This window comes from Tinamus guttatus, unplaced genomic scaffold, assembly GCF_059628265.1.
Source record: "Tinamus guttatus ecotype Peru unplaced genomic scaffold, ASM5962826v1 Tinamus_guttatus_pri_ptg000474l, whole genome shotgun sequence".
Taxonomy (NCBI): domain Eukaryota; kingdom Metazoa; phylum Chordata; class Aves; order Tinamiformes; family Tinamidae; genus Tinamus; species Tinamus guttatus.
The window spans coordinates 976,526-1,002,943 of NW_028289008.1; the positions used below are offsets into that span (position 1 = coordinate 976,526).

The 26,418-nt window shown below is 53.0% G+C and overlaps 2 protein-coding genes across 2 annotated transcripts; both read left to right on the top strand.

Moving 5' to 3' along the window:
• Positions 1 to 1,518: 1,518 nt before the first annotated feature.
• On the top strand, positions 1,519 to 12,303 carry LOC148592969 (olfactory receptor 14C36-like). Its single transcript, XM_088533012.1, has 2 exons — positions 1,519 to 2,105; positions 11,922 to 12,303. Exons 1-2 carry the CDS (start codon positions 1,519 to 1,521, stop codon positions 12,301 to 12,303), a joined length of 969 nt encoding a protein of 322 aa, XP_088389138.1.
• A 4,327-nt stretch (positions 12,304 to 16,630) lies between these two features.
• LOC148592970 (SUN domain-containing protein 2-like) lies at positions 16,631 to 22,037 on the top strand. The gene is made up of 9 exons (XM_088533013.1): positions 16,631 to 16,799; positions 17,152 to 17,233; positions 17,463 to 17,530; positions 19,085 to 19,137; positions 19,357 to 19,441; positions 20,003 to 20,115; positions 20,687 to 20,854; positions 21,236 to 21,335; positions 21,934 to 22,037. Exons 1-9 carry the CDS (start codon positions 16,631 to 16,633, stop codon positions 22,035 to 22,037), a joined length of 942 nt encoding a protein of 313 aa, XP_088389139.1.
• Positions 22,038 to 26,418: the final 4,381 nt, after the last annotated feature.

A 26,418-nucleotide genomic window follows, 5' to 3' on the forward strand; every position in this document is an offset into this window, starting at 1 on the left:
CAGAGCAGGGTCCCTGCACCCAAAGGTGCTGTGTGCCCGCAGCAGTGACTGTGTCGCCTGTGAAGGTCAGCGCTCAGCCTGCCCAGGGAGCTCCCCACAGCACTGAGGGGAGAAGTTCTGGGTGGGAGGATTATCCTGTGCCAGGAGAGGCTCCTTCTCCTGCTGGGAGGGTGCTGCGGGGGTCAGGTCTGCTCACAGGTCTAGCTGTGAGCACATTTCAGGGGGCACTTTGCAAAAGGAAAGGCAAGGCAGGTATTTCCTGAAGGAGAAGCCAATGAGATGGTGCTTAGATGGCCCTTCCACTTGGTAAGAGGAAAATGGAAATGAAATGGTCAGATTTGGACAAGAGAGTGATACTCATTAAGAGATTCAAGGAGCAGCCAAAGAGTCTGCCAGGGACATCTGAATGTCCCCTCAGCCATCCCTTAGTCCATAGACAGCACCAGCTTCTCCTGGGCTGCTGCATCAGGGTTTATCTGAGCTGCTCCTTAGCTCCTGCAAACATAGGGGTGCCCCTGGACAGTCCCCTGCTCCTGGGAGGTTTCTGCAGGGAGAACTGGGCTCACTTGTGAGTGTCATCGTCCTTCATGTGAGTGAGGTGCAAGAACACGACAGTGAGGGGCAAGGCTCAGTGATGAAGCAGGTACCATGACAAAGTCTTTTTCTCCTGAGGGTGATTGAAATGCCAAAGATTTCTGTTCTATCTAAGAATGCTCCCACACTGAGGAGGCAACTTTGTGTGTTTCTGTGTGCACCATCATATATATTATTTATACGCACATTTCTATATCAACAGACTCCTGCAGTGATCTTTTTGCGGAGAACACTTGATTTCCGCATACTGAAGAGTCCTGCCATAGAAGGGGAGGCCATCGACTCCTGCAGATTTTGTGCAGCAAAGCTACTCCTTCTCTCTGAAGTTTCTGGAAGACAGGCGCAGATGATGAAGTGGCATGAGGACAAGTACTGTCTCTAGACATATCGACGTCTAAAAAGAGGTAAGGTCTTTCCTTGCTTCCATTTGACTGTTCTCCTCCCTGGCTGGAGTCAGATCTGGTGTGACAGATTCAGATACAAATTTCTCTGTTGAGGAGGGCAAGATAGATGGGGACAAATCCTTCACAAAGCTCTTCTCCTTCAGACACAACCAGTGTGAGTGCTGTATTCAGCTCTGATGCTGGCGAATAGAGAATATTCCCAGCGGGTTTTCCGGGACAAGTCCCTTCCAAGCAATGCAAGACGCCATTCCCAGGCATCTCCAGAAACACTAATCAAAGAGTAGTTTGACACATCCAATTATACCTGCAGCACAGCAGAAACAACTCTTTGGAGCCATGGGAAGCCGGTCCCTGCTGCAGGAATACAGCCATTTCAATGTGGATCACCTGAAATGGGGCTGAATTAAGGGAGAGAGGAAATATGGGGGATTTTTGAGAAACTGAAATGGTTTGGCTCAGACAAGTCCGCTCTAAATTTTTGCTTTCTTTCCTTCCTTGAACAGGACTCCCAAAGGAGCTAATGTCCAACAGCAGCTCATTCAATGAGTTCCTCCTCCTGCCATTCACAGACACGCGGGAGCTGCAGCTCTTGCACTTCTCACTCTTCCTGGCCATCTACCTGGCTGCCCTCCTGGCCAACGGCCTCATCATCACAGCCGTAGCCTGCGACCACCACCTCCACACCCCCATGTACTTCTTCCTCCTCAACCTCTCCCTCCTTGACCTGGGCTCCATCTCCACAACTGTTCCCAAATCCATGGCCAATTCCCTGTGGAAGAACAGGATCATTTCCTACTCAGGATGTGTTACCCAGGTCTTCCTGGTAGCATTCTTGTTTTCAGCAGAGTTATCTCTCCTCACAGTCATGGCCTATGACCGCTACGTTGCCATCTGCAGACCCCTGCACTATGGGAACCTCCTGAACAGCAGAGCTTGTGTCAGAATGGCAGCAGCTGCCTGGGGCAGTGGCTTTCTCAATGCTCTCCTGCACACCGGGAACACATTTTCCCTACCCTTCTGCCAAGGCAATGTGATGGAGCAGTTCTTCTGTGAGATCCCCCAGATCCTCAAGCTCTCCTGCTCACACTCCTACCTCAGGGAAGTTGGGTTTCTTGTGTTTGGTATTTGTTTATTCTTTACATGTTTTGTTTTCATTGTGGTGTCCTATGTGCAGATCTTCAGAGCTGTGCTGAGGATCCCCTCCGAGCAGGGCCAGCACAAAGCCTTTTCCATGTGCCTCCCGCACATGGTCGTGGTCTCCCTATTTCTCAGCAGTGGCACGTTTGACTACGGGAAGCCCCCCTCCATCTCTTCCCCATCTCTGAATCTGGTGGTGGCTGTTCTGTATGCAGTGGTGCCTCCAACGGTCAACCCCCTCATCTACAGCATGAGGAACAAGGATCTCAAGAACGCCCTAATGAAACTGGCTCGGTGCTAGAAATAAGCTCCCTGTCCTTCCTAACAAGTGGTTCCTAATGCGTCTCAGATAGTTCTGTGCTTTGAGCATTCTCTCTGTGTTTATAATGATTTTTTTGCATAAGTTTTTGAATGCATCCTGCTTTGCCAGAAGCATGATCCAGCTCTGTGTAATTGTCATACCTGCTGTAAATATGTCTATCCTTGCGTTTCTGTGTCAGTCCTGGCTTCGCTCAAATATAAGTGGATTTCCTCACTGCAGTACTTGAAGGTTTGACTCTCCTTCCAAAGTCAGATTCTAAAATGTGCTCAGGGACTTTCACCATCAAAGTGTCTGTTTCTTTCTCGGGGCTCTTCAGGGCCTCCAGCAACGGTCTCATGGATGATGTGTTAGGGAGGGAGGGTTGGATTCAGTTCTCACCTGTGGATGCTCAGCGCTCCTGCAGATGGTGGATGGTCAAATTGTATCTTCGATGTGACAGGGCTGAAGATGCATATGGACACCCTGCCCTGGGTGCTGCCTGCACAATGGAGCCAGGGAGCCGTGTGCGGGTGCAGGGATGGGCACACATGGAAGCCCCCATGTTCCGCTTGGGAGAAGGGAACCTGCCAGGAGCTCTCCCACCTCTGCCCCACCAGCACCAGTCATGACCAGCCCTGCTGCTGCACCCACACTTTCTTGGTGCTGAACTCAACCACGTCCCCAAGCTGCTCCCTACAGCTGGCTGCAGGGACACCCATGGGGTCTGGCCATTCCTGCTCCTCACAAACTGCTTGTTCAAGGCAATGCTGGAAGAACAGGCCTGGCGCCATCTTCTTGGCCCTGCACTGCCTGTGACTGTCACAAGTGAACACTCCCCTCCAGAGAACAATCCCTGGGACAGGCACTTGGGAACAAGCAGCTGGCAGTGTTGATGGGAGCCCATCTGGGACACGTCCTGTGGGTGGACAAGGAGGCCTCAGGCTCCCTTAGCCTGTTTGGAAGGAGTTGGTTGCTGGGAGGAGTGCGGGGAGGAAGGACGTGAGTCCTCCTGTGGTTTGCGAGGTGAAGGTGCTGACATGTGGTGGACACCAGGGCACTGCTGCCTCCTCGGCCCTCTCCCAGCTCCTGGGAGCTCATTGCAGGAGCCAGCCAGTCCTCAAGAACAACTATTCCCACAGCTTTGCAGCCAGTGCTGGCAGGCTGTGTGCATGTGGGGTGCCCTTTCAGCCGCACACTTGTTCACATTGCTTAAAGGGGACTGTACCCACCTCCTCATCATGCCTGGGTGCTTGGTCACTCCCACTGTGGTCTCACCCTTGTCACTTACAAGCTTGAACTAAGGCCCTAGCCCTCATGTTCAAAGAGCTCCACATAGCTCATCTGCTCCTTCACACTAAGGGCAGCCCCTTTGCTCATCTTCCTCCGCTCACTCCTGAAGATCTCCTACCCTGCTACTGTATGAGATGTAGAATCCTGTGTGAGATTCCAGCACACCTCAGCAATATTTCTCAGTCAGATGGGTGCCTCCATTTGCTCCTCTCTCTGCCCCAAGCTTTATGCACTTGTGCATGTTTCCATTGCAGAGCCTCAGCTGTGGCGACGAGAACAGGTTGGTGATGGTGAAACTTGTTCTACCAAGGGCCCAGGACACAGCGTTTCTGGTGCCTGCACTTCAGAGCACGGGCATGCTGTCATGGAGAGCAGATGGCAATGTGATGCTGAGAGAGGGGTCCCACTAAGAGAGCAAAGCCTGCAGAGCCCAGGGCCAGGGGGAAACAGAGCTGGGTTGTCCAGCCCTGGAAGGAGAGGGTTTTGCTGCCTGAGCTCCCTCTGCAGCACCTTGGCGCCTGGGACAGAGCTGAATTGATCTCCCTGAAGGACAATGCACCAGTGAAGAAGGTCCTGGCTTGGACTGCCATCCAGAGACCCTGTGAACATCACTAACACTGTCCTTGCTCCTGTCATCCAATGGTGGAAAGAGGTCTCTTCTCTAGTAGCCTCTCCCTTAAAATCTTGTAGCTCTCCCTCTCCGGAAACTCTTCACACCCTTACATGAGGGAAATGGGCTAACGATGACCTCTGTGTGGTAAATCACAGCCTGCCCAGGTCCAGGGACTTCTTCAGTGGCACCTTATCCTTCCTGGAGCGGGGTTCACTTCTGTCACAGGCCCAAGTTGCCTTTAATTACCCCTAGGAGCCAAATCCCTCTCCTGTTTCTCCCTGGCCTTGGGCATTCCAGACTTTTCTCTCTTTGTGGGAACCTCCTTTCAGCATAGCCCTGACAAGTGCTCTCTACATGAGCGAGTCACTGTTGTCAAGTGGGGCCATTGCACACATGGTGTCCTTGGCTCTTGGTAACAGGTAGCACCATTGCAGATCTCTTCTTTGTGCCACAGTTGAGGCTCTCCAACCCCAATATCTCACACAAGTGCATACGGGCTGGGGCACAGAGGAGGGCAGATGGAGAGGCACAAGCTGTCACTGCACGGAAACACGGTTGGAATAATTGAGATGCTTTGAGACTGCTCACATGACTAGAGGGCTGTGATGGCAGAGGACAAGCTCCGCAGGAAGAAAGGTTAGGGGGGAAGAGCAGGATGGGGTGCATGTCCTTGATGTGAAGGGACAGCTCAGATGGAAGGAGCTCTTGCATGGGATGGATCAAGGTCTGGGTGAGAGCTTCTGTAGGCTCCCTCCCCTTGCGGGAATCCTGCAATCTGAAGGGTGGTGGAGCTTAGGAAAGCCGGCAGGTCTTTAAGGAGCACAGCCACCCAGCATAAGGATGGTCTATCCCGATGCTCATTAAAACTAGAACACACCTTAGGAGATCAGCTTGGCTATGCAGGATAGCATTGCCTACTTTGTAGGGATGGTGTTCCAATAAGGACAAAAACCAGGTCCTGCCCTTGGGATAAACCAACCCTTGCAGTGATATGGACTGGGGAATGTCCGGCTGGGCAGCAGCTCTTTGGAGAAGGACCTTTGCAGGTAGCAAGCTGCATGCAGCCAGCAACCTGCTCTGGAGGCCACAGTGTCCTGGACTGCATGAACAGGAGTCCCTACTCTGTACTCGTTAGAGTGCCTCTAGCTACTACATCCAGTTGGGGCTCTCTGTAGAAGAACTCTGCTCATCACATGAAGTGAGTTCAATGTCAGGCCCCAAAGGTGGTTGGGGGCTGGAGTACCACTTGCCCCTCTGTGAGGAGAGGGTTTGGACTTGTTCAGTGCAAAGAAGTTAAGGTTTCTGCTAAAAATTCCATTTTTGTTTTCCTGTGGGTCAGCAGCTGACATCACCAGAGTCAGACCCTGCTACTGTGGTGAGGTTGCTTTTTCAGGCCTAGGCAGCACAAGACCTGCATGGAGAAGCTGAGGGCCATGAGCTTCCTTAGCCTGCTGAAGTGTTACTGCTAATGGGAAGAGAGCAGGAGCCTGTGACTGGCTGCAGGGTGGTTTCAGGTCTGATGGAAGTTGTTCTGGTAGTGGGAAAGAAACTGAGAAGGGGAAAGAGCCACAAACTGCTTATTGAGGTTCAGACTTGACTTGAAGAAAAGAGAAATGTCACTCAAGACCAGTGCTGTGGTGCAAGAGGTCACCTGGAGGGGACCTGAGAGCAAGCCATGCCTTATTGTTTCAAAGAAGAGTCACCAAGGACAGAGAAACATGGGAAAAGATGGAGAGATGCTGGGGTGAGAACAAGGTGGGGAAGCAGCCTGGGTGTCTACAAGCTGCAGGGAAACAGGCACAGGCATGGGAAAATGTGGGAGAGCCCAAAGGGGAGAGAGCTGAGGGCAGTGCCACAACCAAAAACCTCCTCAAGAACTAGGTCTGTGTCCTCTTGGCCATGGCTGGTGTGTCTGCCACTGAAGTCTAGGAGAAGAAACTTCTTCCTTCTGGCAACAGGGCCTCCTTGCCTGCTTTCCCCCAGGGACACAAGAGGTCCTGGATCAGTGTCCTGCCCTAGGCCTTGAACATCCCCATCTACACACTGCTCCAACCAAAAGCCTTGGGCAAAGCATGATGGAAAGGATTCCCCTACTTAGGGCCTGGGCCTCTGTTTGGTCAATCTGCTTGAAAACACACATGTAGGGTTGACTTGGCATCAGAGGCAGCTGCACTTTGCATTTTCCTATGTTTCATCATGGCTTCCAACTCTCTGCTCTAATCAGCCCCTGGGGAGGCTTTGCTTGATAATGAACCACAGAGGGACCCATTAACCCTCCAAGAAACTTAAGGATGTGCTTCTGACTTGAACTTCTGGAGAAGTTTCTTCAGTCTCTTCTCAGCATTGGTGGTTCATGGGCCCAGCACCTACTCCCAAGGGGTCAGGCAAATGCAAAACCCCTCAGGAGCCATGATTCTTGCCATAATTTTCTTCAATTTTCAAATCTTCTCTAGCTAATTGGAAAGGAGTGTATTAACATTAGACTGATTACAATGAGCACCTTGAAAAGAAAGATGGCTACTTTTTTTTGAGCTTTCTTTATTCTTCCATTTTCTGAATCAGCCATATGTACTTTCTCCACTTCCTAGAGTGTCTCCTAATGAAGTCTGGACATGTGTGAAAAGTAATGTTTTTGAGGGGAGACCTGTATGCAGAACCTTCTTGCTCAGCTCCCCAGCCCTGCCACTTCTCTGATCAGCCACTGGGGACTTGGATCACTCTGGCTAAAATCAAACCGTTTTTCTCACTCCAGTAGCTGAATGTTACAGCCTACAAGGAATAACCTTCCTTGAACTGCTTTTCACAGATAGTAAAGCCTGGATAGACACACAGTGAAGGAGCTGGTTAAGAGACAACAAGAGTCTCCTGAAAGACTCCCTGAAGCTCAAAGTAGCAAGAGAAGAGTTGAGAGGTGTCTGAATGATAAAGAGCAAGGGGAGGAGGAAGACTAAAACCACGGAAAGTGCAGATGTGCAGATCATCTGAATCAAAGCTGACTTTCAAAGTGATAAGTGTCAGACCCCATCCATGTAGTTGCCTCTGTCAAATGCAGTTGCCGGGAATTCCCTTTCTAGTCAATGCAGAGGAATAAGTGGTCTTAACAGACATTTGATTTCGGCACCACAGGGGAACACAACTGCCCCAGGGAATCTCCAGCAGCACCAGCCTCTCTGTGTGATCAAAATGAAACCAATCCCTATAGCAGATTTTAGTCATAAGTCAGAACATTCTCATAGAATAACAAAAATTATCCTTTCTAAAACACATGATTATAGAGCTGCTTGGAGCTGCTCTTCTCAGTGGGGAACCTGGAGCCTTGGCCCCCAACAAAGACATAGTCACCATGGGGACCACCCGCTCACAATGGCCTTATGGGCAGGCTACCACTGCCATCACAAAGCCCTGGTGGTTTCCACGGGGACCCTATCATCATGCCCTGCTGGACACCATGGCAGACCCCATCATGATGCCTTTGTGGGGACTATGGAGGTCCCATCATGATAACTTGGTGGAGACCATGGAGAAAGATGCCATCACAATGTCTTGGTGAAAACCATGGGGATCTCATCATGATGCCTTTCTGGAGATCCATAGTAGAGATCTAAACAAGGCCAGCTCTGTTGCTCTGCACACTAATCCTCATCCCTACAATCCTGACAGGCTTGCTGTCCATCCCTAAGCAGAGCTCCCTGCATCCCACTGATCTCCAGGGGTTCCTTTGTCCACATCACTTGCACCTTTCCCTGCCATCCCAGCCCATCACTTCCTCACTCTTGCTGGAGTCTTCTCCCCTGAGTCACTCCCAGTTTAAGGCTCTCATCACCCTCTTGGCCACCTGGTTGATGACCATCAGGACGGCGGATGGGAAGAGTCTCCATCCAAAGGAAATGTGACAGCCTTCAGCCTTGCTGCCTTGCTGTGGGCTCAGCTCTAGGTCCTCCTCCAGCTCCTACTGAAAAAATAAAATGAAAAAGTAGAGAAAACAAGTGAGGAAGAGCAGGAAAGACCCTTGCTATTTGTCCTCTCCAATTTCATCTTGTAATAAGCTGGTATGAGGGTACATGAAAGCAATATGAATTGTAGTATAGGAAATGCAGAATAAAATCATGAATATTTAGGACATGTTTCTCCTTTTTGCATCAGTGCATGCCCAGATGTGCAGGGATGCTGCTGCTGGAGGCATCATCTGTGCATCACTGCTTTGTTCCAGAGCAAAGGGCACCACAATAGCACTGGCTGAAGACTCCAAAGCCCATGGACAGACCAGCAGGTTGTGAGGAAGCTCCAAAAGTGCCTTTGCCCACTCTGCCTTTTGACAGCACCAGCAGCACCTTTGCTGGCCCCATCAAGCCAATAAGCAGGGGAAAGGGGATACCCAGGGAGTGCCAGGCACCCAAAGGCCGTGGCAGTGCTGTAGGGACCATGGGTGTGCATGTGCAGGGATTGTAGGCGGGCACATGGGCCACTTGTGACTGTCACACCTGCCAAGCCTGAGGGATGGGGCAGGATGGTAGATTTCTTGAAGCAATCTCTAGGAAAGCAAAGGTGCTGCTGAAGAAGTCCCTAAGCCTTGGTAGCCAGTGCTCCATCCACTCTGAGCCCCTCATTAGCCCAGTCCCTGTTCATATCATCTGGCAGGGTGAGCATAAATTTGGGAGAGGAGAGCTAGAAGGGTTTGAGAGGGCAGAGAATGGAGAAGAGACATGGCAGGGTGAGGATGCCTCCCATTTATGCAGCACCCTGGATGTAGACAGGATGGGCTTTCACTACAGTTTGGAATAGGGGCTTCCTGAGTGGGATATTTTCAGCTCTTCCAAGTAACCATGCTCTGATGAAACAAACTGCAGTGCTGACACCAATCTTTACTGGTGTTTAGACAGGGATAATCAGGGATTATTTTAGTTGACTACAGTGCACATTTCCCAGGAGGAGGGAGCACGAGGGACAGAGAAATTGGTGAGTTCAGCTGGGCCTCTGCTCCTGAGCGGGGCCAGGCTCCTGGGACGGAGGCAGCTCGTGGCAGCCTGGCAGCACTGCCCAGAGACAGCCGAGTGCAGGAGCAGCTCCTGTGCCAAGAGCAGCAGGGCTGCGGGCACTGCCTGCTGCTGCGGACAGCAGAGGAGAGAAGGCAGCGAGAGGGGAACGGCAGTGTGGAGCGGGAGCACACAGGAGACCTCCACAGCTCTTGACATGGTGAGTTTGTGCTTACAGCACAATGCTACGGAGCTTCTGGAAGGGGACATAAGAACCCATCACACCCCCTGCATGGCAGCATTTTTCTCTTCTTTCTTCTGGCTTTTGCAGTGCAGAGGAAGAGGAGCTGCTTGAGAGCAGGGATTCTCTAACATACCACCTATGAGCAGGGCATCCTGCTGCCTTCCCCAACAGAAACAGCAGTGATGTGAAGCCGGGTTGTGCAGACAGGGTGAGAGGTCTGCACTTCAGAGCAGGGTCCCTGCACCCAAAGGTGCTGTGTGCCCGCAGCAGTGACTGTGTCGCCTGTGAAGGTCAGTACTCAGCCTGCCCAGGGAGCTTCTCACAGCACTGAGGGGAGAAGTTCTGGGTGGGAGGATTATCCTCTACCAGGACAGGCTCCTTCTCCTGCTGGGAGGGTGCTGCGGGGGTCAGGTCTGCTCACAGGTTTAGCTGTGAGCACATTTCAGGGGGCACTTTGCAAAAGGAAAGGCAGGACAGGCATTTCCTGAAAGAGAAGCCAGTGAGGTGGTGCTTACATTTTTCTTCCACTTGGTAAGAGGAAAAATTGGCAGATTTGGACAACAGACTGAGACTCATTAAGAGATTCAAGGAGCAGCCAGGGAATCTGCCAGAGACTTCAGACTGTCCCCTCAGACATCCATTAGTCCATAGACAGCACCATCTTCTCCTGGGCTGCTGCATCAGGGTTTATCTGAGCTGCTCTTTAGCACCTGCAAACCTGGGGGTGCCCCTGGACAGTCCCCTGCTCCTGGGAGGTTTCTGCAGGAAGAACTGGGCTCACTTGTGAGTGTCGTTGTCCTTCATCTGAGTGAGGTGCAAGTACATGACAGTGAGGGGCAAGGCTCAGTGATGAAGCAGGTCCCATGACAAAGTCCTAACAAGTTTTTTTTTTTTTTTTTCCTGTTGGGATGCACAAGGGTTTATGCTGACAATGACTGAAGCGCCAAAGATTTCAGCTCTATCAAATAATGTTCCCACAGTGAGTAGGCACCTTTGTGTGTTTGTGTGTGCACCATCATATATATTATTTATACGCACACTTATATATCAATAGACTCCTCCACTTGTCCTTTTGCAGAGAAGACTTGATTTCTAAATGTTGAAGAGCCCTGCCATAGAAGGGGTGGACATCGTCTCCTGCAGGTTGTGTGCATTAAAGCTACTCCTTCTCTCTGCAGTGCCTGGAATAAGGGTGCAGGGTGCAGGGTTAAAGGAGGCATGAGGACAAGGTCTATTGCTAGACATCTTGACATATAGAAAGGGTAAGGTCTATCCTTGTTTCTTTTTGATTGTTGTTCCCCGTTGTTGGAGTGAGATCTGGTGTGGCAGACTCAGATACAAATATCTCTGTTGAGGAGGGCAAGAGTGATGGGGGTGAATCCCCCACAGAGCTCTTCTCCTTTAGATGCAACTGGTGTGAGGGCTGTATTCAGCTCTCATACTGGTGAATGGAGAATATTCCCACTTGGTCTCTGGACTAAGTCCATTCCAAGCAATGCAATATGCCATTCCAAGGCATCTCCACAAATACCACTCAAAGACTAGTGCATCTATTTCCACCTGCAGCAAAGCAGAAACAACTCCTCCAGAGCTATGGGCAGGAGTCCCTGCTGAACTTGGCACACTCAGCCAGTTCAAAGTGCAGCACCAGAATGGAGCTGAAATAAGGGAGACAGGAAATGTGGGGAGTTCCTTGAGAAAGTGAAATGGTTTGGCTCAGAAAAGCCTGGCTTAACTTTGGCTTTCTTTCCTTCCTCAAACAGGACTCCTGGGCCCCTAAGAAACTAATGTCCAACTGCAGCTCCTTCAACGAGTTCCTCCTCCTGCCATTCACAGACACGCGGTAGCTGCAGCTCTTGCACTTCTCGCTCTTCCTGGCCATCTACCTGGCTGCCCTCCTGGCCAACGGCCTCATCATCACAGCCGTAGCCTGCGACCACCATCTCCACACCCCCATGTACTTCTTCCTCCTCAACCTCTCCCTCCTCGACCTGGGCTCCATCTCCACCACTGTTCCCAAAGCCATGGCCAATTCCCTGTGGAACACCAGGGCCATTTCCTATTTGGAATGTACTGCCCAGATATTTTTCACGGTCTTCTTGTTTTCAGCAGAGTTTTTTCTCCTCACAGTCATGGCCTATGACCGCTATGTTGCCATCTGCAGACCCCTGCACTATGGGACCCTCCTGGGCAGCAGAGCTTGTGTCAAAATGGCAGCAGCTGCCTGGGCCAGTGGCTTTCTCTATGCTCTCCTGCACGCTGGGAACACATTTTCCCTACCCCTCTGCCAAGGCAACATGGTGGAGCAGTTCTTCTGTGAGATCCCACAGATCCTTAAGCTCTCCTGCTCAGAATCCTACCTCAGGGAAGCTGGGATTATTGTGGTTAGTGCCTGTTTAGTCTTTGGGTGTTTCATTTTCATTGTGGTGTCCTACGTGCAGATCTTCAGAGCTGTGCTGAGGATCCCCTCCGAGCAGGGCCGGCACAAAGCCTTTTCCATGTGCCTCCCGCACCTGGCCGTGGTCTCCCTGTTTGTCAGCACATGTGCATTTGCCTACCTGAAGCCCCCCTCCATCTCCTCCCCAGCTCTGGATCTGGTGCTGGCTGTTCTGTACTCGGTGGTGCCTCCAGCACTGAACCCCCTCATCTACAGCATGAGGAACAAGGAGCTCAAGGATGCCATTAGGAAAGTGATTTCATGGACCTTTTTAAGCAGTGGTAATTTTTCCACATCTCTCCACAAATGACTCTTTCTGTATCCCATAACTGGATTGAGCCTGGTTTCTTCAAGTTATTCTTATTATGACTTTTACTAGGGATAATAATTGTTATCCTGTTGCTACAGAACTACTTGTATTCATTCCCCTTTTTACGGTGCCTGCTCTGTCTCACCTGATACCCTCAATTGTGTTGAATGCTGGACAAGGACTGGCTCCCTAACAGTAATCCCAACAGTCTCTGTAATAAAGTAATTTCTATCAGTACAGTGTGTGAAAACTGGGCTTTTCCTCCAAAGATGGTTTTAAGAATAGGCCCAAGGACTTGCACCACTCAAGGGCCTGCTGCACAGGATTCTCCATGGGTTCAGCAACACAGAGCTCAGAATCATGTAATGATCATTCAGAGACCAAGGGCTGGTTTGAGAATTCCCCTATCAGAGTCCAAGGATAGTGGAGATGCTGAATGGTCATGTCACATGCACAGCTCTCCTACGTATTAAGGCACAGTGTCAGATGGCTGTTCTCATGGAGGGGAAGCTGGCGGTGTTAGGAGAGCACAGAGATCCTCCTGGGACAGCATATGCCTGGGATGGACTGTGAGTAGAGCCTCATAAAGGGAGAGGTCCTCAAAGATGGGGTTTCTTAGAGGTAATGCACTGGGTATTCGCAGGCAAAAGAGGACTCTGCAGTCTCAGGAGAGGCAGTGAGGACTCAACTGCCAGGAGGAAGGGAGAACGGAGAGCCCTCTGGGTCACCATCTATCAAATACCAGGGGCAGGATGTATAGGCACAACTGGACACAACGAGCACCCTTGGAAATGCTCTGCAGTCCAGGTGCCCTGGTCTGTGCAGTCATCTGCAGTCCCTCGGATGGATTAGAGGTTGTGATACCCATTTAGTTGGGTCTGACTCCTACCCCTGGTTACAGGCGTAGTGAAATGTCACCCTTAGCCACTTTATTCCCCCCTCTCCCCCCTCCATATCCTTCCCAGCTCTGGATCTCTCTGTACTGGCCATTCTGTACTCAGTGGTGCCTCCAGCACTGAACCCCCTTGTCTACAGCATGAGGAACAAGGAGCTCAAGGAGGCACTGAGGAAACTTCCTCAATGGGTACAATGTCAGTGCCAAAAACTGTCCTGTGTGCAGTCACTTGTCATTCCCATGTACCTGGCATGAAGCATGTGCGCTTCATTTATTTCTTTCTGAATGTTTACTCTTACCTTCCTGATAAAATAACAATAAATAATTATTTAAAATACAATACAACAATACAGCAGGAACAAAAGGCTGACTAGGGAAAATACGGGCCTGCTGCTAAATGGGCCAAGAGCCCTGGTGAGAGAGGACACAGAAAAGGCCACCTTTGCTGCAGGCTTTAGTGCTAAGAGTGACCCTCAGGAATCCTAGGCCCTGGAGACCATGGAGAAATGGAGAAAGGAAGACTTTCCCTTGCTGGAGGAGGATCTGAGTAGGGCTCACTTCAGCAAACTGGACACCCACAAAACCATGGGCTCTGAGGGGACTCTCTTGCACTGTTCAGTGCCCACGTGTGACAGAGCTCCATGAACTGGAAGAAATCGAGTCCCTCCAGTTACCCTGCTTGTGGCTCTGGCCCTTGGCAAGCGACCTTCACACATCAGAGACTCTCTGAGCACCGCCTGACAGATGCAAAAAGGGGCTCACATCGGAATGCTGCATTTATGGCACTGCATCTCGCACTGCTTTCATGCCTCCTGATGTTAGCTTGCTTCCCTTTACCCCTTCTCTGTTTGTCACACTGCACCATTGCATGTGTCACGATCACATCTCAAAGTGCACAAGTGGCAATTTCTCCTCTGGTGTTATTCCTGTGTTTCACACCTCAGACAACTTCACCTGCCACCTGCATGGTCAAAAGTGACAACTGGGAACAGAAGTAGCTGAGCGCAAGGAGGGACCTTGCTCTGCCTTGCTTGGTCTTGTTACAGGCATTGCCTGGTTCAGGCTGGGCTGCTTTTTCTTGGAGAGCAGCAAGAGAAGAGGCATCTTTCCCTTCTTTCAAAAGTCATCAGGCAATAATTGCACACTTGCTACTCAGGGCCATAAGGTCCGGGGGCTTGGGGCATGCAAAGGAGCATGATGAAAACGAAGAGCACCTGTACAGCTCAGCACTGGAACTGAGCTCTTTTTCCCCTTGGAGGGTGGTCGGGAGGGGGGATTAGCGGGTGGTGTCACAGTCACCCACGGGATGGAAAGCCATGCTGTCACACACGGCATGTGGCCCTTCCTCGACAGTCCTGCACTCCTGCCTTTCACAGGATGGGGAGGTGTGTGCTGAGAGGGATTTCTGGCTGAAAATGAGCCCTGGCAGGATGAAGAGGGTCACAGGGGAAGAGGACTGCTGCTTCCAGGGCTTGTCTGAACCTACAGCAGCTTGTGGACGTTACCAGAGCACAGTTGAGCCACGAGACACTGAACAAACTTGACCTGCAATCAGAACAAAACCACAAGGACTGCTCCTGCTCTTTGTCCTCCTTGAGCCTGGCAAAAGGAAAGACAGTTTTACTTGCCACCAATGCCCACTGCATTGTAAGTGAACAGGCTCTAAGGCAGGACCCGAGGTGACAAGATCCACACCTCCAGGTCATCTGCTGACTGCTATGCAGAGGCCAGAAATCAGGTTTGCACAAAAGAAAGGACAGAAAGCATGGAGCTCTGGAGAGTTTTCCTTCTTTCTTTACATCACAGCATCCAGAAGGAGGAATTTGTGACCCAACTAACAAACATCGCATGAAAACCAGGACACCCATTTACCAAATGAAGAGTACACTAACACTTGCCTGCTCACTACCCTGGAGCAGGCAACTGCTGCCTGAGAGAACTCCAGGTGCAACTTGTGTCCTTGGTATCTCTTCCGAGCTGGCTCAAAACACTTGTGGCCCCCTCCAACTGGTCTTGATTTGAGGGTGACCAGCTGCAGGAAGCAGCACCAGACCAGAAGTACAGCTGCCTTCAGAAATACTGTGACCTGCAAGGCTGAAAATCAGAGGCCAACCTTGCATCCTGAGAGCTGCAATGGGCATCTGCAAAGAGCATGGTGTTTTGCCAATTGACTGGGGCAGACGGGGCGACGGAAAGAACCAGACGCCACTGGAAAGAATGGTCTTATTTCACTGTTAATATTAAGGCAGTACAGAATGATACATTTCACAAAATAAACTTATTACACACTGGTTTTAGCAACAGACAAAATAAGCAAGGTAATGCACCTAACCATTACTATATTAGAACAGTGATTAAAAGATACATCACCAATTGCCTAAATATGACATCATCTGTCATCATCATCCAGATCCGCACTCGCTGGGGAGTCCCTGTTGTGGCGAGGATTTGGAGAACCTTCCCGGCAACTGGGAGGTCTTACGTGGTGCATCCACCCGTGAGGTCTCCAAAACCGTGGCAAGAGTGACCATCTTTTATAGAGCCAAATCAGCAAATCATGACAACTTGCATTTTGTTTGTGAGCGGTGACATCTGATGTGGCATACTTTCCCTATCATGTGGGATGGGGGAGGGTGTGGGCGGCTCCCTTTACACATTTTTATGTTGTTCTAGAGCTTTTTCACAAGCAGCATCTCTGCCCTGTGAGTACTTGTTCTCCCTTCTTGTCCAGAAAAGCCAAAATATTTGATTTCAAGGGGGAACAAGTCAGCTTTTCTAGTGAAAGGCAAAGCAAGCACATCTCCAAGACTCTTTTCACTTGGTAGATCCAAGTTTGGCTTGCCCACAGGGCTTTAAAAACTTTGCTAGAGTGGGAGGAGCTGCGGACGGGAGCGCGGCTTTAGCAGGGCAAGCATAAAGGAAGAAGTGGTGAAGGGGCCTCTCCATATGAGCTTTGAAAGGGGGGTCACGCGCAAAGCAGGAAAGCAGAAATACAGGGTTTCCTTGCTCGACCTGGAGATAATCAATCTCATGCAGCAATCTCATGCAGACAAGAAGAAGCCTCCCCAGCCTTCAAGAACAAGTCCTCTGTCAAGCAACAGAGGAGTGATGTGCTTTCAGGGTCCGTTTTGCACGGTGGTGGACGTGGGGCCGCGAGCAGCAGCGTGGGGTGAGCATGTCCCAGTTTGTCATCTCACCAGGACTGAGGCCACCTCATGGGCTTCTGTGAGCTCACAGCCAGATGCCCTTTATCAGCCCACACGGCCGCAGCCACCCTCAGTCCGCTGCAGGGACCTGGCTGTGGCTTCACGGCTCACTGGCCCTAGCGGACGTGCTCCTCTGCATTCTGGGTGCCGTCTTTTTGCCCAATTGGCAAAGAGCCCCTGCCTAGCAAGGAGCAAGTGATTGGCAGCTACCGGTTTGTGCCCAGCAATGGGCCCAAGAAGGGTTGCCCCGTGGCGAGCATGCCGCTCCAAGTCACGGGCAGCCGCAGCTGAGCGGGACTCTCCGCTGCTGCTGGAGGCCCAGGTGACCGGGGCTGTTGGCAGTGCGGTGGGCGAGCTGCCCGCCACCAGGAGCCAGGAAACCAGCAGTGTCGCTGGTAAGTGTGCGCCACAGAGCCCTTTGGCTTGACTCTGCCTCGGTGCTAAGTCGGCTATGCCGCTGCTTCGGGTCCCCTCTGGGAGGCTCCACATCTGTCCAACCCATCCCACCTTGCCCAGGCCAAGCGGCCCTCAAATAACAATGCAGTCATGTTCAGAGAGGGAATTCTGGAGACACCACATGTGCTACCTACAAATGGCATGTCCTTGTGCGGTCTGGTGGCACAGCCGAAGTGCTGCTCCGGAGTGGGGCTCAGGACATTCCTCCCGAGGGCACAGGGCTCCATGCAGAGACCCTGCTCATGGCACCGTAGCAGCCAGACCTCACTTCCCTCTGCTTTGCTGTCTCAGGGAGGATGTTCCACCTTCCGGAGCGCCTGGCCATGCTGCTGACGGTTTTATGGAGCTGGCTTCTTGCGTGTCTTTCGGCTATGTGAGTATCATCCCTTCTGCCCCTCTGGAGCACAGAAGAGCCCTTTTCTTTGATTTCAAGGGCAAGCTGGTCTGCTATCCATCTGCTTGTCCGTGTGTCTCCACGCTTTGCCTGGAGCCCTGGCTGCCAGCAAGCTCTGCCTGTGCTGATGGAGGCAGCTCACGGAAAGCAGGGGTGTGCTGCCCACAGCTTGAAACTTGCCTAACCCACACAACTCCCCCTTTTCTAGGCAAAAATCCATCTGCAAGAAGAGGAAGCTCTTCGGAATCCTCGTGGCGCTGATCCCTGTGGCTCTTGGTGAGTCTTTGTGAGCAAAGAGCTGTCAGCTTTGCTGTTCTGCACTCCAGGGAGCTCCAGGCGTGCTCTCCGCAGTCCAGGGACTCACCCTCGCCCTAGGCCATGCTCCAGATGCTCTCAGCATTAGGAAGCGCCACCCCCTTGGGCACAGAGCTCCCTCCTCCTGTGCAGCTTCCCTCTTTGGTTGGCATGTGCAACCTCGCGTGGCCCAACGCCTGCCTCAGGATGTCCAAATCAAAGCTAGGCTCCTCATCTCCCACCCGTGCCTCCAAGTGTTGCAACACGGGGGAACTGTGCCAAGCCTGCAGGGCTGCAGCCACGTCTCTCACATGCCACTGTGCCTCTATCTGCAGCATTTCCCTACCGCCTCCCTACCGCAAAGCTCTTGGCACCCATGGTTGGCAGGAAGCACCAGGCCTCTAGCAATCCATTACCATTACTCTAGCGGTCATTACCAAGACCATTACCATTAATGGTAATGACCAAGGTCATTACCATTTTTTGGTGCTCTGAATTGCAGTCGCTCTTTATTGGCCCGTGAGTCCTGAGAGTCTCCATGGCTGGACGACGTGGGCACAAGACAAGCCACAGGTCAGTCAGTGCGGGACAGGCGCCTCCTGCAAAGGTCACTCAAGGCCCAAGCGCTCCAGAGACTTGCAGAGCGAAGCTCTGCAAGTTTCCCTCTGCCAAAGGCATGCAACAGCTTCTGCTGGGCCTTCCTCCTGAAGGCTCCCTGCGAAGCCCCACAGCTCTCCCAGGATTTCTGTTCATGGAGACCTTTTGCCTTCCAGGAGATCTTGAAATTGTTTACACCAGCACCGGACCCAAAGGCCAACGGGTGAGACGCTTGCTGGCGCAGGACTCGTGGCACGCACTAGTGTCAGCGGAGCGTGCGCCGCTTGCCCTCCCAGGCCGTCTCTCTTTTCCTTGCCTCTGGCTTTTGTTTAGGCTGGAGGGAGTGGGGAGGGGAGCACCACAACATCAAAAGAGCACAAAACAAAAGGCACCAAGCACGGGCCCCTCTCCTCTTCTCCGAGCTCGCACGTGATCCTGGCAGGGGTGACACCTCGCTAACAGCTGCTGCTCCTGTCTGCAGGGACTTGCTGAATAGGCTGCAGGAGCAAGACAGGGAGATGCAGCTTCTCAGGGAGGAGCTGTCTCTCCTCACCAGGCAGCTCGGACATATGAAGCAGGTGATGCTCCATTTTGTACCTGAAGCCTTGCATGGGCAGACTTTGTTGCCTTCTTGCTTGGGCTGACTCTGCTTAATGCAAGGAAACCTAGTCTCTGGAAGTTACCTGAATGCATGGGGATGCTCTAGAAGCATTTCCTGCCTGCCTTTCCTGCACGTATGCCTGGCCCTCCTGCTGCTGCAAAGTTTTCTGCAGCGGCACCTGCTCTTGCCTTTTGCTCTGCTGTGTGGCCTTGTTCAGAATCAGCCTTGCCTCTGTTGCTTGCTTTAAGAATGGGCCGCTCGTAGCTCGTAGCTCTGGCCTGGCCCCGGCAGCAGTGGGGAGACACAGGCGCCCTCCTGTGCCCAGTTGGCCCTGGCAGGGCCTAAGTCCATCTGCAGCCTGAGCGTGGAGGAGGCTGGAGAGACGGCTGGGGTACCTGGCTTATGGGGCACAAGGCTTGCAGACAGGCACATGCTTGCCGAGGGCTCGTGCTTCTCCTCAGGAAGCCCTGGGCCTTTGGGCTCTAGCCACAAGGTCTGCATTGGCCTTGTGGACACAGGCTCTCCCCTGACATCTGTGCTAGGACTCAGGAGTCGTGCAGCACTGCCTGCTGATGTGGTCCTTTTCTGTGTTCCCTTGTGTCTTTGCCAGCAAGTGCAGCAAATGAGGGAGGCCATGGTTGCGGAGCCTGCAGGACATGGCTTGCCGATGGCAGACTGGGCCCTGCAAACCTCAGGTATGGCGCCACGAAGGCAAGGGTGCCAGGGCTGTGCTCGTGTATGGCACTTGCCAAAGGGTGCTGTGCTGCAGGCTCTGCTCAGCAGTGCCCACTCCGATGCCGTGAGCCATGGGAAGGGGCTCAAGAGACAGGCGGTCACGACTGCCGCCCTGTGCCGCCTTCGCGTCCTTTGCTGCTGCCTCTGGCACCGCCCTGCCACGTTTCTGTGTTGACATAGGTTCTCCTGCTTTGTACAGCATTGCCCTGGGGATCAAGCGGGAAGGGCTGCCCTGTCCTCTGCTGCCCACACAGCAGGCCCCGCGCTTTGCTCTGCTCTCCTTCTCACTGGGATGAGCCCTTGCTGTCTGCCCCCACCTGCAGAGCTCTCTTTTCCTGGCTCTGTGGGAGACAAGCTGAGGCTGCTCTCAAGGAATCTCCCTTCTCCTAGGCAGCAGAGCCCCTCACAAGGGATGTAACTGCGTGCAACAGTGACAGGCACAGCTGGCACGCAGGCTCACAAAGACCCCTTCAGCACCAGGCGTGCGCTGCCCCACGGTGAGCACATGGGTCTCCTTTCAGGTGCCACGATTGATGTGCAGAGAACCTCCAGCAATGCCGCACTGACAGAGAATTGGCTCTGCAGCGTATTTTGGCTGCTCTGCACCACCAACCCTCCCGAGACTATTCTAAAGGTACTGTAGCAGAAAAACCACATCCTTGCTGCCCGAGTTGCTTCCTCTGAAGTGACGGAAGAGCAAGGCCCAGGGCATTGGCCCTCCTTGCAGCACTCTTGCTCGACTCCCTGCCATTGCTCATGCTCCTGGCACCTCAAGGCTGACTTGCTGGAAAGCAGCGCTCCCCTCGGCGGCAGGACTCACATGAACTCATCTGTGTGGCCGCAGCATGCCCACAAGCCTTGTGGCCCTGGCTCACAGCTGGGGGAAGCCGTTTCTCCCTACATTGCCCGCTTGCCTACCTGCTCTCTGACAGTGCCTTGGAGGATGTTTCTGTGCCCGGGCCCAGAGTCAGCTGCATACTAGCCCCTCTTCCATGCCCTACCCGGCTTCCTTTTGTAAGCAACACTGAGAGTGCACTTAAGCAGGTGGGGAAAAAGGCCTGCTGCTTCTGCCCCTTGCCTCCCACCCACGGGGCAGCAATACGAGCCAGTGACAAAGGGTTGCCGTCTTCCTGCCTGCAGGAGCAGGAGCAGGTGCTGTTGCTGGCACTCCTTCACCATTCATTGCTGTTGCCTTCTGCTTTCAGACGGACCTCGCTCCAGGACAGTGCTGGCCCTTCCAAGGCGCTCAGGGCCACGTGGTCATTAGGCTGCCTGCACCAGTCTGGCCCACTGCTCTCGCTGTGCAGCACATTGCAAAAGCGCATTCACCCTCTGGCAGTGTCAGCAGTGCCCCCAAAGACATCGCTGTCTCGGTAAGCGCCTGTCGTGCAGAGCCGCCTGCCAGCTGGCTGTGGGGAAAGGGCTGAGCAGGGGCTGTCTTGTCCCTGCCCCCCTGCTAGGAGAGGCTATGCACTGCACCCTGCTGAGCCCAGCCCTGTCCTAAGTGCACCTTTCAAGCCCTGGGCTGCCTTTGGGCTCTCAGGATGGGTGCAGCGCTTTGTGGACAAGCCTCTGAAGGGAGGGCTGCAGGCGAAAAGGCCCTCGGGAGGGGCAGCTGCATTGCAGCCCATGGGCAGGCTGCTGCTGCAAGCGAGGGTGAGGGCAGGGACGGGGCATCCCAGGCCCTGAGAGCGCTGCGCCTTTGCCCTTGCTGGCGTCGCGCCTCACGTGCTGCCCTTGTGCTTGTCTCGCAGGGACTGGACGACGAAGGACACGCCACTCTGCTCGGCACCTTCGTCTACGACATTGAAAGAGAGGTCCTGCAGCTCTTCCCACTGATGGTACGGCAAGGGTGTGCAGACAACACCGGGGAGGAAGGCGGCTGTGTGGGCAAGTCTGTGGCAGAACGAGGGCCCACAATGGGTGGCTGTAGGGGCAGAGCATGCTGAGTCCTGGATGAGAGGGACACGTGCCACTGCAGAGGCTGAGCAGAGGCCAGCTGTGTTAAGGAAAGTGAAAGCAGATGGCAAACAGGGCCAAGGCATGGGCACCCACATCCCCGGAGCTCCCCAGCTGCACCCATCGCTTTTGGCAGAGCTAGTGGTGCCCGTGGTGCTTCACCCGCAGGGAGCCTGTGCTCTGTCCAGAAACGTGGGTGTCTGACAGGAAAACTCAGTGCGCAGCATCACTGAGCCTCAGGTTTCCACAGGTGCTCTTGCCACCTTCCTGAGAGCAGGAATTTGCTTTTGAGCTGCAGGGGAGTCTTTGCGAGCCCGAGGAAAGGAGGGCCAAGAGGGAGTAGGAAGCTCCCTCTCTTGAGAACGTTGGCCTCATTTCCTGAGCACAACTGTGGCTTAAAAAGGATCTATGCTGCTTGCTCTTGGTGCTCCTTATGTCCCAGTAATGCTGTTTCTTTTGCTTACTTTCTTGTTGCAGAGTCATCATCACAAAGCATTTCAGTACATAAAAATCCAGGTGGAGAGCAACTGGGGAAATCCGGACTACACCTGTATTTATCGAGTGCAGGTGCATGGAAAAAGAGCATTGCAGCACTAATGCTGCTGGCTTTTCTTCAAAAGAATAAAAGAAAGAAAAGGAGAAAAGAAAGAGTGTTGTGTCTCTTGTGTTTGGGGTGGAGCAGGGCATTTCCTAGGTGCTCTCCAAAGGAGCAGGTTGCCTCCTTTCACGCGCCGCTTGGTCTGTTCTTGCTGTGGACGGGACTGCAGCTTGAGCAGGGCAAGCATAAAGAGAGGAGAGGTGAAGGGGCCTCTGCATGGAGGACACATGAGCTTGATGGACACGTGCAAAGCAGTAAAGCAGAAAATACAGCGTTTCCTTGCTTGGCCAGGAGATAGTGTCATACAGCAATCTCATGCAGACAAGAAGAAACCTCTCCAGCCTTCAATAACAAGTCCTCTGCCAAGCAACAGAGGAGTAATGCGCTTACAAGGGGGACTTCGACTGTGTGTCTTGCTGCCCAGCAGTTCTGTTCTTTGCCTGTTTGTTCTTCATTGCACCCCTGCTCCACAAGGATTGGTCCCAAAACAAACGGAAGGCGCCATGCTAGGAAATGTGTTGAAGCTTGGAGCAGCCCTTTCTCTCATAGAGAGAAAAGAGTGCATGTGAGCTGTGTGCAGGATGCTGGAGAGAGCATCTGTGGGAAAAGGAAACCTTGTGGTAATCTTTTCCTCACTGCTCTTCTTCCCTCTTGTAGGAGCATCTCTTGCTGGAGAAAAAAAATGGCCTTTCAGCTCCAGAAAGGGCAAGCTCTTCTTGCCCTTGGCGCAGAGCGTGAAGTCAATGGGAAATCCTTGGGCAAGCATCTGTCTCAGGACCCATCACCTGAAGCCACAGATAGTGGTAACGCCAATGGGATGTGGAACAAACTCTTCCTCATGGATGCCTGGTTGCCAGCTCTCACTTGCAAAGCTTTAGAATCATAGAATCATAGAATCATAGAATGCTTAGGGTTGGAAGGGACCTCTAGAGATCATCTAGTCCAACCCCCCTGCATACGCAGGGACACCTAGAGCACGTGGCACAGGACTGCATCCAAGCGGGTTTTGAAGATCTCCAGAGAAGGAGACTCCACAACCTCTCTGGGCAGCCTGTTCCAGTGCTCTGTCACCCTCACTGTTAAGAAATTTTTCCTTAAGTTCCTATGGAATTTTTGATGTTTCAGTTTCCGGCCATTTCCTCTAGTCCTATCAGTGGCCACCACTGAAAAGAGACCATGACCGTCCTCTGCACTCCCTCCCTTGAGGTATTTATATACACTGATTAGATCCCCTCTCAGCCTTCTCTTCTTCAGGCTGAACAGGCCCAGCTCCCTCAGCCTCTCCTCATAGGGCAGATGTTCCAGGCCCCTGATCATCCTTGTAGCCCTGCGCTGGACTCTCTCCAGCAGCTCCACATCCCTCTTGTACTGTGGAGCCCAGAACTGGACACAGTACTCCAGATGCGGCCTCACCAGGGCTGAGTAGAGGGGCAGGATCACCTCCCTCGACCTGCTGGAGACGCTCTTCTTAATGCAGCCCAGGATCCCATTGGCCTTTTTGGCCACGAGGGCACACTGCTGCCTCATGGTCAACTTGTCGTCCACCATGACACCCAGGTCTTTCTCCGCAGAGCTGCTCTCCACAAGCTCGGTCCCCAGCCTGTACTGGTGTCTGGGGTTATTCCTCCCCAGGTGCAGGACCTTGCACTTGGCCTTGTTGAATTGCATGTTTTTCACCGCCCAGTTGTCCAGTCTGTCCAGGTCCCTCTGGATGGCAGCGCAGCCCTCTGGCGTATCGGCTACTCCTCCCAGTTTGGTATCATCAGCAAACTTGCTGAGGGAGCACTCTGTGCCTTCATCCAGGTCATTGATGAATAAATTGAACAGGACTGGACCAAGGACTGACCCCTGGGGAACCCCGCTAGCTACAGGCCTCCAACTAGACTCTGCACCGCTGATCACCACTCTCTGGGCCCTGCCATCCAGCCAGTTCCTAATCCCTCACTGTCCACTCATCTATCCCACACTTCCGGAGCTTGCCCAGGAGGATGTTGTGAGGGACGGTGTCAAAAGCCTTGGTGAAGTCGAGATAGACGACATCCACCGCTCTCCCCTCGTCTATCCAGCCGGTCATTTCATCATAGAAGGCTATCAGGTTAGTCAGGCAAGATTTCCCCTTGGTGAATCCATGCTGACTACTCTTGAGCACCTTCTTGTCCTCCATGTGCCTGGAGACAACAGCCAGTATGAGCCATTCCATCACTTTTCCGGGGACGGAGGTGAGGCTCACTGGCCTGTAGTTGCCTGGGTCCTCCTTCTTGCCTTTTTTGAAGACTGGCATGACATTGGCCTTCTTCCAGTCCTCCAGCATCTCCCCCGTTCTCCAGGATCTTTCAAAGATGATGGAGAGCGGCTTAGCTATGACCTCTGCCTGCTCACGCAGCACTCTGGGGTGCATCCCATCAGGGCCCATGAGTTTGTGGGTATCGAGGTTCCTTAGGTGCTCTCTGACCCAATCTTCCTCTACCCAGGGCAAGTCTTCCTCTCTCCAGGAAAGCCCATCCCGTCTACATCCAGGGTGCTGCATAAATGGGAGGCAGCCCGGCCCCGCCACGTCTCTGCTCCAGGCTCTGCGATCTCAAACCCTTCTAGCTCTCCTACCCTGAACTCCTCTTCATCCCACCACATGAGATGAACAGGCAATGGGCTAATGAGGACCTCTGGGTGGCTGCACTGAAGGCTGTCAAGGCCCATGGACATCTTCAGTGGCTCCTTGTTCTTCCTGAACCAGTGTCAGGCACAGGAGAGAGTGCCCGTTGGGCTGCTTTGTGTGAGAGGAAATGCCCATGGCCAGGAATAGGTGTTCCCTCACTGGAGAAGCTCCAGCTTGGCTATCTTGGCCCAGATCTCCTTCCCCACCATCCTCGTGCTCTCCATGCAGGTCCCATCCTGCCGCCTGCCTTTCCCTGCAATCCCACCGCTCACCTCCCTCGTGCGCTCCTGTGCTCCAGTGATCCCGTCCATGGATGAGGAGCAGCCATTCGCCTGTTGCTCCTTCCCCATCTCCATCTCCAGGACTCACTCCGGGGACAGCCCTGCACAGCCAGCGCCTTTCCAGCCTGTCCTCTACACAGACAGACACGTCCTCACAGTCCATGTCACAGCCCTGTCCTCTGATCAGCTCCTCACACTGACGGGACCTCACAGGCCCTTGGCTCGTGTTGGTCCTGCTGCTGGCCAATCCCGCACACTGGCAGAAGTGACCTCACAATGTGCCCTGGAACCTTCAGCTGGCTCTGACCTATCAGCAGCAGGGACAGAGATGACGTCACAAGAAACCTCAGCATCCCAGAGCCTCCTGATGGCGTCAGGTCTACAAAGAAGGATGTGACCTCACTGTCACCCTCAGAGCCATCTCCCTGCTTTTGGGCTATCAAGGACTGGCCCAGCCGTGACCTCACTACCAATATCCAGGCCATATCCCTGCCTTTGGCCTAACAGGAACAGGTGCAAAAGTGACCTCACTAACAAACATCCAGGCTGTTTACCTGCTGCTGGCCTATCAGGTCCTGAGGCAGAAAGGCCAACACAACCAACATCCAAACCATGGGCCTTTTCTGTCTGGTCACCACCAGACACTGAGGTAACACCACAACAGCCTGTGGGAGCTAAGAGCCCTCTTTGGCCTATCCAGAGCAATAAGTGTCCTCAGAGTCAGAATTTGGGGCTATCAGGTACTCAGGCAGAAATGACCTCAGAGTATGAATGGCAGCCATGGCCCTGCTGCTGGCATGTCACGTTCTCACACAGAAGGGACCCTGTCACTGGTCCCAGGAACATGGGAAAAGCTTTTCTCCAGGGTATGCCTGCTCCTGCACAGCTTTCCTAGGTGAAGGTCTAGCAGAGAGCAGTGCCCTGGCCCCAGACACACGTCACCACCTTCACCCCATGAGCCCTGAGCTCTGTCCCTCTTCCCCCGCAGGCCTCTGAGCAGACAGCTGCTCTGCACTGGTGCGACAAGAGCCTGAGATCTCTTTGTCTACCCAGAGGACAATACAGCTGCCCTCCACCCCACCAGAGGCATCTCCTCCCAGCTGCTGCAGATCATTGCAGAAAGGGGCTTGCCCGAGAGGGTCTGAGATCCAGCTGTGTTTGGGGATGTGTACTGGTAGGACTCCTGGACTGCATTCCCCTTTTTTGATTCATTCCTACTTTTGTCCTCCAACTCTGCCACAGAAATTCATTTGACCCAGTGGTGTGTGTCATGAGCCCTTATCACGAGCAATCAGAGGAGAACGTGTGCAGCCTGGGCACTGGGACCCTTTCACCTCAGGAGGGTGACTGCTACTCAGCTTCCCCAGGCCTCTGCTGTGAGTTTAGGTCACATACACTTACTCCTTCAGTGGGCTCCCCAGGCTTTCCAGATTATCAGCGGGTTGT